The sequence below is a fragment of the Sabethes cyaneus genome, chromosome 2 (genome assembly GCF_943734655.1).
Source record: "Sabethes cyaneus chromosome 2, idSabCyanKW18_F2, whole genome shotgun sequence".
NCBI lineage: Eukaryota > Metazoa > Arthropoda > Insecta > Diptera > Culicidae > Sabethes > Sabethes cyaneus.
In genome coordinates, this window is record NC_071354.1 from 166,565,260 (window position 1) to 166,581,950 (window position 16,691).

General features: G+C 40.4%; 1 protein-coding gene across 1 annotated transcript in view; it reads left to right on the plus strand.

The window, feature by feature from the left end:
- Positions 1-16,691, plus strand: part of LOC128738194 (PDZ and LIM domain protein Zasp) — a 195,230-nt gene that overhangs the window by 84,933 nt on the left and 93,606 nt on the right. Inside the window, exon 3 of the mRNA XM_053833137.1 lies at positions 10,391-10,499. Coding sequence (XP_053689112.1) covers positions 10,395-10,499 — 105 coding nt within the window. The 5' untranslated portion in view covers positions 10,391-10,394. The remainder of the gene's footprint in view (positions 1-10,390; positions 10,500-16,691) is intronic.

The following is a 16,691-nucleotide window of genomic DNA, read 5'->3' on the forward strand; positions in this document are numbered from 1 at the left end:
TGTTAAGTGACTTTAGCATGGGTTTATGCTCAGGCCTCTCCACATCCTTTCTACTGAATAAATTCTGAATTTACTGTCAATGAAGCCTTTTGTCAGAGCAAGTTATAGGGGTGGTACTTGCTTGAGGTGCGAAAGAAGCCGCGCTCATTCTATAGCGATACTGCAAAAATAACGAACCGATTTTATCATTTGAACATTTAACCTAGTTCAATTTAAAATCCTAAAAGTAAAGAATTTTGTATAAAAAGTAAAACTGCTCCTCTCCTTCAACTGATTTTATCTTTAAACAAACATTGAATCTAGTCCAATTTTATGTTCTGAAAGCAATGTTGCAAATCGAGCGAGAAGCCACTCTCACGCGAGTGAGTATGAGAAGCATAGCATTCAACGCCTACGCCGAACACGCAAGCATGAAACAAAGAGCCACCGTTGCTGTGTGCAGACATTCTGCTACCTACACACTCGCGCACGCACATCCTCACATCGTCTTTCTGCATAGCTAATTTGCGAGTTAAATAACTCCTGAGCAATCAGCTGCCCGTGAGGCATGGTGGCCCACTGGGATACAGGTGTTGCATTTTCTTTGCTTCTTCATCTGCGATCTAGATTCTATTCACGGGTGGGAGTACGAGCCCTCGTGAGTAATCGGTATCAGCAGCTCGAACTGCAACGACGAACGAGAACGACGACCGTAGCTGTTAGCTAAATAGACACTCGCAAAAACTCGTCGCAGTGCATGAATAAATATGAGCGAGAGGCCAAAAAAGATCCTTATGCCGGCATGTTCGTTAGAATCAGTGCGCGTGTGTGAGAAAACTGTGTCACTTAGGTGGCTCCGCTCATCTGGTTGACTGTACAAATCAAATGGGGCCTGTAATGTGAGGTGAGGGTGACTGTAACAATAGGGTGAGAGAAGTGTGGCGAGTGAGGTGACTGTGACTAAAAGTACTACACATAGCACACATTTTAGTTTATGAAATTTTGACGGCATTTTATTATTAATGCTTTAAAATCCACAATTTCAACAAGTGAGGGTTCATTATATGGTTATCAATGCAAAAAATGTTGCTATTAGTGAACCCTCTCCATGCAAATTACACTAGAATTCGTAGATGGACCCGGTAGTTATCCTTTTGTGAACCACAAGAGTCCATAAAAGGAAAACGGACATTCCAACTAGTTTTGGAAAATATGTAAAATATACAGACTTGCAACACAAATTGATATTTTTTAGGTTTAATCGAAAGTTACTATTACTGCAAGTATCAACAGTTGAGTGTTTAGCATTACCAGTTCAAAATAATTATTATAAGAAAACAACTCAAGCTCTACAGGGTCCACTAATGATTAATTTACGCTACTTGCGAAAATGCTCGCGGCAACTCGATTTTCTCGATTCGTTGGTAGGTTGGCATCCAGAAATTTTACTATAGTTTTTCTGCCTTTTACATTGCTTATCTAATTTTATTTCAAATCTAGGAATCAAATATAAAGAAATTCTAGACTTAGTTGTTATATTTGGCTGTTTATTTTACTTTCCGAATATTTTTATCAATCTTTGTTTTCGACAAATCTTTAGTGTCCGGACTTGGATGCCGGAGACATAGACGACTTCTTCTTACGGCCCTGGAGTGTATTCCAGCTATATCTACGAATTCTATGAATCGATTTCAATGAAATTAGAAAGAGTTCGAAGTGGGATCGCAATACCTGGAATACAAATTACAGCAGTCCTCCAAATAAGGCGGTGGGTGCTGCTGTATGCCCACGGCGATTTGTTAATTGTCTAATAATCGATACAGTTGATTTTTGGTACATTGTTAGTATCCCAAGCAGCAGTGTGAGTTTTATTGTACTCTTCTGATAGTCTTTATGACCAATTTTGGTCTTAAATGCCATCATAAGAGTATAATAAAACCCAAATTGTTACTTGGGATTTTATATTACCTAGTAAACTACTGGAACTGGAACGCTGAGAGGTCGCGGTGGACGTGCAGCACTAGCCTTATTCGGGGGAATCCTGTATTTCTCATCGCACACATACATACACATTTACATACACATTTACATACACATTTACATACTCATTTACATACACATTTACATACACATAAACATTGTCTGATCTCGTCGAGCTAGATGAAACGATCTTCAGATGAGTCAACGGAATTAGCATTAGCAAATGAGGTTGCATACATCGTGGATGGTTATATAATCGAATTATATACCTGGCTACGTCCGCACAACCGCAGGGGAATTGGGTAGAAATATTTGTGTAGCATCTACTTTTGAAAGTTCAGGGAACCCATACTACCTTCATAGTTGTTACATGAAAACAGAGGATATTGTGTTAGTAGGGCAAAGTAAACAATAATGAGAAAGCTTTATTCAATACCCAGCCAGCACCAACTCGTATATCAATGTACGAAAATTGTCATAAACATCTCTTAACAAATTCGGACTAGTAAATAAAGCTTAATAAAGCGCGCATAAGTTGATATTCTATCGTTTATAATGCGAGTAGCTGACCAACATACGATTTTCAGCACAAAGTTGTATAGTTGTATGAAGCTGGTCGCGCTTAATCGGATCTTATCGTATTGCAATAAGTGTATCGCTCAAAATTATTCCTTAGTGCGTATATCGCCTTCAAAATGGGACGGATAAGCGGCTTTTGCACGTCGAATACGATTTTGTTGGATACAAATCAGTACGTAACTCTGATTTGCAATCTAATTATACATATGAAAATGCTGATTTCGTAATAAAGTATATATGGGTCATTCCACGGGAAATTTACAGTCAAAATTTTTTTTCTCTTCGGAATATTTTTTTACGTTCTTTGTGCAAAAAAAATCGACACGTATTTTTGTATTTCGATGTTGCTGTTGGAATTCGCAAGATATGATTTTTTAAAGTATTGTAATCCGAAAAAATCACTATTTTTTAAATACTGATTGTAAACATAGTTTGTAATATCAAAAAATGACTTTCTACCAGATGTGTTCACTATTCCACAAGCTTTCAAAATTGGTATACCATACCTCCTCTCGATTGTTTTTCAATAGTTAAATAGTGCATTTTTATAAACAATTGCAATTTTTTCAAAGTTGGAACTTTTTTTTCTCGATTTTTTTTACTTTAAAATATTTGTTAATCTTTCTCGAAGAAGCATACAAAATTTGGAAATGGAGAAATGAAAACTCTGGAAATTATGAGTTTTTATGTCTCATCGCGTGTGTTAATGTGAAGCGAGCGGTGATGCTCAATCGATGTTCTAACCCACGGGCAGCTTCATAACGAGGCCGCCTTTGATGCTATTAAGTGTAACGTGTCGTTGAAGCACACGCGTTCGTCAACTCGTTTGCATTAACGTGCGCGCTTCGATATAAAAAATCATAGCATCTAGAGTTTTCATTTCTCCATTTCCAAATTTTGCATGCTTCTTCGAGAAAGATTAACAAATATTTTAAGGTAAAAAAAATCGAGAAAAAAAAGTTCCAACTTTGAAAAAATTGCAATTGTTTATAAAAATGCACTATTTAACTATTGAAAAACAATCGAGAGGAGGTATGGTATACCAATTTTGAATGCTTGTGGAATAGTGAACACATCTGGTAGAAAGTCATTTTTTGATATTACAAACTTGTAAACATAGTTTTTCAGTATTTAAAAAATAGTGATTTTTTCGGATTACAATACTTTAAAAAATCATATCTTGCGAATTCCAACAGTAACATCGAAATACAAAAATACGTGTCGATTTTTTTTGCACAAAGAACGTAAAAAAATGTCCCGAAGAGAAAAAAAATTTTGACTGTAAATTTCCCGTGGAATGACCCATATAGTATATATGGAGTAAATATGGGCAAAAGTAGAACAATCTCACCAGTTTTCATTGTACAGTAGGAGGTGTTTGATGAGCTAAAACGAAACAAATCATTAGAATAACATATTAGGCTTACCTGCTACCAAGGCTGTGTGGCTCAGCCGTTTCAGTTTCGAGATCAGGGGAACCACGCAGAATCGCACCTCCTAGCTTAGCTACTCAATAGAGTATTACCGGGTATGGCCGTGTGAAGGCGCTAGGTAGAAGCTTGGGCTGGCAAAAGTTATGTTGGACGCTTTCTCGTTTGCCTTCTTCATTTCATACCCATCTTCAAATGAGTCTAGCTAGTCTAGGCTAGCGATATTTTGTTTAAATATTTTGTAATTTATCTATCGGGTTTCAGTTTTTTTGCTGATATCTGGTTTGTCAACCCTGATATTGACAATCACCAACAAATTCTCGATGGAGTTAAAGTCTGGACCGTATGGAGGTCACTTAGGCGGTTTGAAGCGACAAGACGAAAAGAAACGCTTGGTCTTCTTGGCAGCATGTTTTGGGTCGTTGTTCTGCTAAAATAAGAGCTGTTCTTCACCCAAGTAACAATTCTAAAGCCGCTGCTTATAGCTAGCTATAAAACCACAATAAAACTGTTAATAAAGCAAATTTATTGTGGTTGCTCATACTACTACTTACTGCTTTACCAGCCGAGAGTGGGGTTAACTCTTGCCGTATCAAGAATTGTTTTTCATTGCACTCGGTCCTGGGTTACTCGTCGCCAATTCGTTGGGTGTAACGACATACGCAAGTCGACTTCAACCTGGTCGAGCCATCTAGTACGTTGGGCCCTTCTATTTCTGGTTCTGGTTCCGGTGGGGTTTTTGAAGAGAACGGATTTCACTGCACAGTCGTCCGGCATCCTTGCGACGTGGCCGGCCCACCGTAGTCTCCCAACTTTCGCTAGGAGTACGAAGAGAAATTCTCCAAGTATAACCTGCAACTCGTGGTTCATACGCCTACGCCACTCTTCGCTTTCCGTTTGTACTTCGCCAAAAATAGTCCGTAACACCTTTCGTTCAAATACGGCAAGTGCATGTATGTTTTCCGTAAGCAAAGTTGCTGTCTCAAGGCTGTAGAGAGCTACCGATCTGATTAACGTTTTGTACAGCGTCAGCTTTGTACGGCGGTGTACGTTCCTTGATCGAAGCGTCTTGCAGAGAGAAAAGTAGGCTTGATTTTCAGCTTGAATGCGTCGTTGCATCTCCTTACTCGTATTATTGTCGGCTGTGACCAGGGATCTCAAATATACGAAATCATCAACCACTTCCAGTTCATCACCGTCAATAGTCACTGTCCGTGGGAGGCAAATGTTGCTTTCTCTGGAGCCTTTTCCCACCTTTTATTTGGTTGTCGATGCATTGATTTGTAACCCTATCCACCTAACCTCCGTTTTTAGTCTAATTTGAGTTGAGTCTTTGAGTTGGCTACACTTGACGAATATCGTAGCTCTCGTTTCAATGCCCGCTCGCCGGATCACACCCTCAACAACGATATTGAATAACAGACAGGACAGTCCATCCCCTTGCCGTAGCCCTCTGCGCGATTGGGAAGGTCTCGAGACTATCCCCGAAACGCGCACGTAGCACATCACTCACTCCAGAGTAACTTTGATCAGCCGCGTCAGTTTGTCTGGAAAACTGTACTCTTGCATTATCTGCCATAGCTGTTCACGTTGAACTGTATCGTATGCTGCTCTGAAATCCACGAAAATTTGACCATACACCGGGCCAAGCAATACAATATGGCGCACCAAACAAAATCGATCTTATTGCGGTTGCTTATAAAACCGCGATAAAGCTCTTAATTTTATAGAACTATTAAAACGGTAACACCATAGCCAATAAGTTTTATTGCTGCTATTATGAAAGAAATTAAAGTTCAACACCGAAATCACTTTTTATGCGAGGCCATATTGCCGCATGCTAGTATTTTTTAGCTCGCAAACGAAAATTTGTCAAAGCGAAGTATGTTGGAGAATGAAAGTTATCATCAATCGGTTTTCTTGTAGCTTGAAGCAACTGAAATGAGTTTCCTAGAAATTGAGATTTATTAATTGAAAACAAATATTGAATTGAATACAAAATAATTATTGTAATAACAACTAGTTTTCGAAAATTGCACAATTTTAATGGCGCATTGATTACATCCACGTATTATACCAATACGCACAATATAATCTAAACCGCATATGCCGCACAACTTCGGAGACTCTATGAGATATTTTATTATGGTTGCTATAAACCAAAGCGATTAGGATGATCTGATCGTAAAACTCCAACTTTTCTACTCACGTCTGTATTTTATTTAAAATTATTACTTGGGCAACGCCCGTTAGGATCAGCGAATCCGCAGATTTTCCTGCAGGATGTTAATGTAGAAATCTGGTGTCATTATTCAAACTCCACTCTACCAAAAGCACTACCAGACCAACACATTTTCCCCTCCATGCTTCATCATGTCTTGAATGTAGCGCTTCTGTAATTCTTAACCTATTCTGCGCCACACACCAATCCGCTGGCTTCGGTTAAACAACTTGAATTTTGATTTGTCCACCCAGAGAACCGTTCTCCAGAACTCTGGGGGCCTATGTAGGAACGGAGACGCCAGTTCGTCCGGTAACTGAAGTGTGTTTGCTGGATCTCGTGGACAGCTATATTCGTGTTTCATAGGCACATAATCTGGATGTCCGTTCTCGCATTCATTCTGCGCTACCCGCCTCCGCCAGGGTGATCTACCACTGAAATGAACGTTTTTAGTTTCAGAAGAATTATCCCAACCGCTGTACATAGAAGTATTTGTGCCGAAAAGTTGACCACAAGTAGGGTAAGGAACCGATTTTAGGCAGCCTGGTCGTTTCGCTGATTGTTTCACCTTATACCAATATTCTTGTTAACTTTAATTCTTTAAACTATTACCACTGAGAGTCACTATTATAAAGTTGAACTACGTTACATTGAAAATTGATGTGCTGGCACTGCGGGAATTGCTTTCAAAATCACTGCGTTCTCCATTTCATTTTTCAACCGAATCAAGGGCGATCACTTGTAATGTCGAGCTGTTTACTTCAAAACATGTCAATATATCGAAACCTCAACAATCGCTGGGTCCTTCGATGCAAACCTATCGCAAATTGTTCAATGTAAACGTCTTTAAGACTTGACCCTTCTTTATCGATAGAATTAGCAGTCGGCTGTTAGAGACTAACTTAGAGTAGGGGAAGGGCGGTAAAGACGGACACCTTAAGGTACTGACTCAATATCTACTCAAATATAACTGTATTGATCGCAATTTTCGCACAAACTGAACCTTTAAGTCTCTGTCTAATAAAGTTACAACGTGCGCTGGAAAATTTCTTACAAAATTTATGCTCTTTTTAATATTATAAACCTCATGTATAAATCAGAGTTTCTGCGTAAGGGCGGGAAAGACGGACACTTGATATGGGAAAGACGGACACTCGCAAAAAGGTGTCACGCGTCGTCGAATTATCAGTATTAAGAAAGATTAACATATTTCATCATGTATTTAGGAAAGAATTGGTTTGGGAAAACCCCCTTCCTGATCCCCCCTTTGAGCGAGAAAATAAAATGGTTCCCTTCAATATTTTAATTGATGACGAATTAATCGTTTCTAAAAGTTGGCCTATTCCAACTGCTATATGACTTCTAGTTACTTTTACATATAAAATATGTAAGTATTTGCAATGTTAAATAGTTGTTGGGCAAAATGGGTTCAAAATCTGTGTATCCGCCTTTCCCTACCTTTGGGTGTCCGTCTTTCCCGACTTGGTTACCATTTTTTCAAACTTCAATAACTTTTTACTGAATATTCAAAAATTTACTAGGTTTCCAATGGATATTCAGTGAAGGATCAAACTAACGGAATGTCGTCTGTTTAGCATGATTATGTTATTTTTTAACGATTTACTAGCTATTTTCTTCACACACAAAATTACATTGATTAGCGTATATGCGTATTTTTTCTTTGTTTTGCTTATAAATTTGACAGCTGCGCTGCTAAAAATCAGCAGTTTAATTCAAAAGTGTTAATTCAGTCTATAGAAATATTGCCCATCAATTATTTGCTTTAAACTTTAAACTTTAAACTTTAAACAATCACTAATGTTTCGTCCGCAAAGAAAAATATTGAACCTTTTTTCACCTTTCATCACCTTTATCCGGAAGTTTTGGCCAATGTGTCCAACAACCATTCTTCTCCGGTGATGTTATCTGAACTTTTCAATCATCAATAATCATCAGACCAATCTCTTCAACACTAACACCGATTGCTGGTTGACCACACTTCTTCGGAACCATGCATCATTGAATTTTTCGCCATTAATCATACAATCGAACCGCTTTCAGCGCTGCCCCGTGGCAGCATAATTTGCATAGAGCCCCCCATCAAGTTGTGGCACACCACCATCCATCGGTAAACTGCGGGCTATTATTCCCTGTCAGTGCTGGTCCTTCTTGGCGCTGCGCTGGACTTCTTTCAACGGCTTTCATCGCTGGGACCTCGAGACACTTCGAAAGGTGTTGAAAGTAAGTGCGTCCCAGTGACTCACGAACGACTCAAGAGGCTGTGTCTGCGGCTGACGTTGCGCGTGCTCATTAGTCCAATGAACATGCAAAATATTTAGATACACATCGCGATTAAATTGAATTAATAGTTGCGTTCAGCGGAGGCACACTCTTTCGCATCATCTTTCTCTCTCCTACTTTATCTAATACGACTGACGACACTGGCGATTGCTGGCGTTGAAAGGGATGAATATGACAAAGTGTTTTTTCCAAGCGTTGACACTTCCTTGTCACCTCGTCCAGCTTCAGCTGGAGTTGCTGGTGAACTATGATGATGCCAGGCTGGTGAGTTTGTGGTGAAGATCAGGAGGGAGTACCACCCTCCACAAGGAAGCAGCACCTTTTGGCGTTGCAACCTACGGTGTTTGATAAAACGGCTCGCTTGATTGGCACAGCTGGAAAGCCGGAACACTCCAATAGGGGCAGTAAAATGCGATCGTAATGAGCAAGTTTAGAATAGGATGCTTCGACGGGTAAGCACCAAGGAGCCAATACAGTTGATTAATGATCCAGAAAGAAACGCATCCCGTAATGTTACCGAATCGAATGCAATGGAATGTTCATTGTTCAATGGTGTGCAGTGGAGAGAAATTCCTGTCATTTGTACTGTCAGTGACTTCGCTGGGTCGTCATTCGTGTAACAAACCTATAATATTTCTAATTTGCAGAAAAAAGGAACACAAAAAGTAGTTCTAGCTCAGAGAAAAACAAAGAGACTCAACTTCAACTTCAACTTAGAGAATATTGAAAAAATGTCTATACAATTTAGCAAATTACAGATGAAATGCGTACCTGTCAGAATAAAACTAGTAGAATTTAATCGAAAAAAGTTTCATCTTTTTTTTTCTTTATTAAAAATTGTGAAATACTCTGCGCACAATTAAACGACTCCTCCTCGTTTAACCTGCAAGACAAAAAAACTGTCATCTCGTCAGCCGGCCATTGAACGCATCGATTTTCCAAAGCAGCCGGCAAGCCAGCCATTCCGGTATTGATTGCAGCTCAGTTCAAAACTGATAAAGTGATCAATTGCCGTGGCTAAACTTTGCCGCGATATGCTGCGCGATTGTGCCGCAGGACCGCCCTGCTGGGCAGAGCTGCGGCCACTTCAAAGTACTGGACATAGGACGCTTCCTTCATTTACTGCCCCGATGGTTAACCCCTAATCAGATTTATTGTAATAGTAGCGGCTTGAGTAAGCATGATTGAGTAAATTGAAAAGTAAATATAAATATATAAATAATAATCGGTACAAGGGACCGAACGATGCGGTTGCAAATAATAAAACACCTCTCATTACCGGACTTTAGACTGCACCGCGTGCCGAACACAATGCAATGCAGTTGGTGTCGAAGAGACTGAGACTGCAGCTGTAGCCGTGGAAGGAAGAGAAATGGAACTGATGGGCGTAGGAACAAAACGTGCGACTCGTTGCGGTTGTTGTTCAAGGGCCATCCTCCGGCGCCTGTCCCGCTGCGGAGATGAATTTGCATATTCCCTCATGGCAATGTAATGTGTGTTGTGTTGCATCGACGACGTCGTCCACCGACTGGCGAGCACGAGAAAGCAATAATTGCGGAAAGTTTTCAACGCCACCCGTTCAAGGTTAGGTTCGTCCGTCTACGACAACATGTCTGCGAAGTTTGTAAGGAGAACTCGGGGTTAAGGTGTCTGGATGGGCGCAAGAGTCTCACTTTTTACCGAGCCGTCATAGGGTTTACCTTTCAATTCTACGGTGTGTTTTTGTTTCGAATGATCTTCGAAGCTCAAGACCATCGACAGTCGACACTTAAGAAAAAATATTTCCCATGGAAGCCACCTCTATTGAATCATTCATCTAAGAACCCTCCCGTTTAATGGTTTCTCCAGTGTACATTTATCATTAATTTTCTCATGTTTTCCTCGTTCCTCTATTTCGCAGAGATATGGCAAATTTGATCACAGTTCGTCTGCAGCGCGGAGAGGGACAAGCGTGGGGATTCCGTCTCCAGGGTGGCAAGGATTTCTCGTCTCCACTGGTGCTGCAACGGGTAAGTACGGCAAACTTTGTCTTTCTGTCTGGTGTGTTTACGAGAAGCGGAATCGGTGAACTTTGAAGGCTAAAACTCTTCGGCTTGAAAAGAAAGGTTCCAACTGGACAATTTGGCTGCCTCGATTGAACCAAAAGTGAGTGGGATCGTGATTCAGAACATTCGTAATCATGGCAGAACCTTGAACGGTTTAAAGTCGTCAATTTTTTATTACAGTATTTAGTGTTACTTTCAACCGAAAATGACAATTTATGGAGGGAAGGTCTTGAAACCTTTAGCTTACCTATCAGCAGCGTGACACCGTAAATACAAAAGATGCAGCAAAATTGCAGATAATAACTAGTTCTACAAATGTCCCATATATAACTTACATATAAATTACAATAAATCGAAATCGAATCAAGAGGATCGAACCATCCCTAGTAATAAACGACTGCGACCTTTGATAAAAAAGGGACAAGTGTTAGAAAGACATTTAAGGCCTAGGAGAAACGAAACAAAATTTAACTAATAGCTTTATTAGTAGAATGAAACTAACTCAATAACCTTCATCAGAGGTTGCCTTCCAGCCGGGAAAAGGCAATTTACTTTGCAGAGTTTAGGGCTTTACCTTGAATGGTTATCTTGAGTTGCGCGCATGTGGAGCATTTTCATCTACAATGTGCACATTTTATTAAAAAAATTAGTCGCAAACACAATAAAATATTATTACACGTTTCGAAGGGTTATTTGTTTGGTCATAGGAAACTTATTTTATCCATGCATGGATTTCATATGGATGGAATACTCCATACTTGAACTTGAATGACTGAACTTGTAGCGTATGGTTTTTTAATGCTTGTTTATTACTTGGCCAACGGCCACATGGCCAACAAAATTGATAAATTGAAAGTCAGGTGTTCCGAACTCCGAATATAAGTGGAACGGTTTAATGCGACCATAGCTAAATTAAAAGAAATGGTTCAGTACGACCGTTAGTAATCAAAATATTTCTGTATGGTCATAAACTGAAATAATTCGGTATGATCATTGATTAGTAAAATGATTCGGTACGACTATTGTCCAATGAAGTATATGGTTCGGTACGACCATAGATGCATGAAATGATTCGGTACGATCATTGGTAAATAAAATTGTTCTGTATAGCACAGAATTGAATGGTCCGGATCGACCATAGACACATGCAATGTTCCGGTACGTTTATTGTTGAATAAAGTATATGGTTCAGTACAACCATTGATAGGAAACTGATTCAGTACGATCATTGTTCAATTAAGTTTGCATCGGTCCTCATAGACTGGTAGATTTAGAAGATCGCTCCAAAGCAGAAAACACAGAGCGTATCTCACAATTTTTTTTTGATAGCCTCCATTCTATTGATACACACAGCTTGACATGGTATCCATACCACAACAGCGTATTCCAGAATGCTACAAACACGCGCACAGTACAGCGCTTTAAGCGCGTGTATATCCTGAAATGCTTTGGTGTTTCTTTTCAAGAAGCCTAGAATTTCGAAAGCCTTAGCTATTACTGTAGAGATGTGTTCGTTAAACCAGGCTTTAAAATCAACAGCAACGCCCACAGCGCGGCTGTATAGCTCGTTACCAAAAAGAACAAATATCAAGGGTCCTCGATGACTGCCTTGTCTCGAAACAAACCGAAACAAGGTTATTGGAAAGTTCAGCGCGCCTGCTTATGAACGAAAACGGCCATTCACTCATTGGCTTCGCCGCCTCGAAAAATATGCCCATACGAAGTACCTTCTTCCGGCACAGCCTCCCAAATCGGTACAACTGGAGTTCACCACAACAGACGGACTCACAAATCGACCACGATTGATGCAAGGAACTTTTCGGATATCTTCGACGTTGAAACCTATCATGGCACAGGCATCCATTCTGACCACTACCTTTTGATGGTTAAAATGCGCCAAAGGCTTTCCGCTGTTACCAAAAGTCGGTACCGTCGCCCGCCACGGTACGATCTGGAACGACTAATATTACCTGAGGTCGCTACTGAGTACGCGCAACGCCTTAAGACTACGTTGCCGGGTGAGGGTGACCTAACCGAAGCCCCTCTCGAGTACTGCTAGGATAGCGTTTAACCAGCCATCCACGGCGCAGCGAATGGTGCCGTTGGGTTCGCTGAGAGGAGTCGACGTAGCGACTGACTGGTTCGACGAGGAATGCCAAAAGATGTTAGACGAGAAGAATGCAGCACGTGCGTCGCTGAAGGAGTGGAAGGAGGGAGTAATATGCCAAACATATAAGAAGGGCGATAAGTTGGAATGTGAGAACTATCGAGTGATTACCATTCTCAATGCTGCCTATAAAGTACTTTCTCAGACCATCTTTAGCCGTCTATCGCTGCTAGCATGTAGATTCGTGGGAAGTTGTCAAGCCGGTTTTATATCCAGGCGATCGACAACAGACCAAATCTTTATCCTGCGACAAATCCTCCAAAAGGGTCGCGAATAACAGGTCCCTATATGTCACCTATTCATAGATTTCAAGGCCGCCTACGATACTATCAACCGTGACGAGCTATGGAAAACTATGGACTAATTGAGGTGTTCGGTGCTGTGTGAGGACTTCGGGCGCGTTATCAAACCCGTTTGAAATATGTAGGGGACTTCGACAAGGCGATGGTATTTCATGTTCCCTGTTCAACATCGCGTTAGAAGGTGTTATGAAACGTGCGGGTTTTAACATGCGGGGCACGATCTTCAACAAATCTAGCCAATTTATCTGTTTCGTTGACAACGTGGATATTGTCTGAAAGACGTTCCAGATGGTTGCCGAGCAGTATACCAAACTGAAACGTGAAGCAGTACAGGTTGGGTTAGTAGTGGATACGTTCAAAACCAAATATCTGTTAGCAGGAGGAACCGTGCGCGATCGAGCTCGCATTGGCAATAGTGTGGTAGTCGACGGGGACGAGTTCGGAATGGTGGACGAATTTGTATACCTCGGGTCGTTGATGACGTCGGATAACAGTTGCAGCAGAGAAATACGCAGACGTATTCTTACCGGAAGTCGTACTTACTACGGACTCCACAGGACCCTAGGGTCTGGTAAGCTTCTCCTCCGTACCAAATGTACCATGTAATAAGAACAGTAGTCCTCTACGAGCACGAAACGTGTACAACGCTCGACGGTGACTTTAAAGTACTTGCTGTTTTTGAACGCCTTGTGCTTAGGACCATCTTTGGCGGTATATGTGAGAACGATGTATGGAGGAGAAGGAAGAGCCACGAACTAGCGCAGCTCTTCGGCGAACGCAGTATTCAGAAAGTACCTAAGGCTGAAAGGGTATAATGGGCGGGACATGTTGTGAGAATGCCGCACAACAACCCCTCAAAAATGGTTTTCGCATCGAATCCGGTTGGTACCAGATGCAAAGGTGCGCAGCGTGCTTGATGGTTAGACCAAGTGGAGCATGGCCTTGAAAGTGAGGGACAGTAGAGAAATTGTAGACGCACTACCATGGACCGAGTTAACTTGTGGAACATTTTATTGCAGGTCACACAGCTAGCCAGGATAAGTAAGTAAGTAGGTAAGTAAGCATGCGGAACATTGTCGAATGCATTGCTGAAGTTGATACATATCGCATCAATCTGTCTTCTCTTTTCAATGCTTTTGATCGACGATCAGGTTCTGTATGGCAGATAATTAAAATGGTTCAGTCCACCCATATGTGAATTAAATGGTTCGGCACGATCATTGATAAGTGAAATTATTTCGTACGATCATTGTACAATGAAGTATATTGTTCAGTATGACCATAGATGGATGAAATGGTTCGGTACGACCATTGGCGAATAAAATGATTCTGTATGGCATAGAATGGAATGGTCCGTTTCAACCTTAGGCAAATTGAATTTTTCAGTACGTTTATTATTGCATAAAGTAAAGTAAGTTTTATAATTTTGTTTTTGAAAATATGTAAAATGGAAATCGTTTTATTCCTGTTAAGGGGACATAAACGACCAAAAATTTTGAAAAAATCATTATCGGGTTATAGGGCTTTTGCTACACACACATGCAAGACATCTGTTGGGCACACATTGCATATTTTCCTATTCGATGCAGCAAAAACGTGCTGGATAAAATTATCATTTTTTCTAAAATTGTTCATCATTTTGAAGCAACTAATAGTCAAAATAACCGACAAATGTTCCCTGAAATATATGCTGACTTTTGGTAACTAGGGTTTCGGTGAATTCGCGTTAAATCGGTGTCCCAAATATACTGATTTTTGAAGCAGTATACGGCATAGGCCAAGTTGAAAGTAACGGAATATAAAATTGATTTTAGCATAATAAATTGCTTTCTTAGCCGAAAGCAACTACTGGCTATTGATATTTGTTTAGTTTTATCCCGCTAACATAGGTCATAGTTACATTTTTGATCATTGCTACCGCGTCTTACCTGATTTGTTGAAAATAATTTTTTTATTTAGTAAACAGATATATTACCTTGCCATATGTATGAAGCAATTTGTAATTTCTGTTTTAAATAAAGAAAATAAATCATTTAAAAAATTTTACTCTTCCCAGCCCGTGTGTTTTATATGGAGCTGTCACTTTTGCCTGCCCAACAGATCTACAATACATATGCACTCTGCAAACACCCTATTCGTGACTTCTGCGTGACGATTGGTGAACATTAATCGAAACCAATTTGAACGCATGCACATAAATATGGGGTCAGTCCCGTTGTAGTGTTTAGCATTTACGCCTCTCACGTCGAAGGTTCAAATCAAAACCCCGCAGAAGTCACGAATAACCCAAGCTGTTAAGGTGAGATTAGTCGTCATCGATTCTGCCGATTTCAAAAGCAGTTTTTTCGTTTGAAACCAAAATTCTGTTCATGAAAATGTATTCGCTGTGTTCAGATTGGCAAGAAGAAGGCAGTATTTACATTTTAACAAACAGAACCCCGCTTTTGGACCCAAAAATCTGCTTCCAACGGCTCTCCGACGAAAAGTTAATGATTGCTAATTTCCCGTTAAAGTGACTATAATCTATCAAAAAAAAAAACATTCACATAAAAGCGCGCTGACTAAAACCAAATCACTGTTGAATAAAGCATATGGTTCGGTACGACCATAGATGGATTAAATAGTTCGGCGCTACCATTGATAAGTGAAGTGACTCAGTGCGATAATTGTTAAATAAGGAATATGGTTTAGTATGACAATAGTTCATATGAATCGGTAAAATCATTGCTAAATGAAATGGTTTTATAAATGAAGTGGTGAGAGTAAAAACGAATCTCGCAGTTGCTAAGAATTGAAACAATGCATGTGCAGGTAATTACCCTAAACTGCTGTACCATCTGGGCGATTGGTTACAGGGATTAGCCTCCGCCAGAAACTCTGTCCCAGTTTCGTCAGGAAGAGCCATCTTCATAATTTCATTCGTTCGGGAGGTATCAATTGTATGCGATTACCTACGAATGGCCGAAACACAAATGGCCGAATCACGAATGGCCGAAACACACATAACCGAAATAACAAATGGCATAATATATCTAATGACCGAAACACGAAAGGCCGAATCACAAATGGCTGAATTACAAAAGACCGAATCACAAAAGGCTGAAACACGAATGGCCGAACATCATATTCGGCTGAAAATAATCACGGCCTTCAGCCTGCACAAATGTTGGGTAGATGCTGTCCTTACTCGTTATCGCTCGTTCGGACTTAACTAAGGGTAATCCCTACTAGTCAGTAAACCTAAGAAAATGCATGCACCTCAATAGTAGTGGTTTCTGCGCGGGGGCTGCCCCCTCCCCCGCAGTGACCGGCGCTTTCGACGGTGGGTCACCGGCGCACAGTCGCGGCCTGGGGCCGTCTCGCTCTGAATCATCTAGGAAACATTTACTACTAACACGATCAATAGGCTTCACACCCTTTAATAAACGTAAATCATTCGCGCTTAGGCAGAGGAAAAACTATCAATCATCTATACTCTATCTACCAAAATAAAAAATAAGACGCAGAGTATGTCTTGTTTTTCTGAAACTAAGGTACAGAATTTTACCAAATTTTTTTTTTCTCCACCTATCAATGACGCGGATCATCACAGAGCTGCGAGTGGAACAAAAAGCAATAGAGGGACAAATTTTAAAGGTTTTTCAGGGGGATGTTTCGCGGAGAGAAATAGATAAAAAAAAATTATTC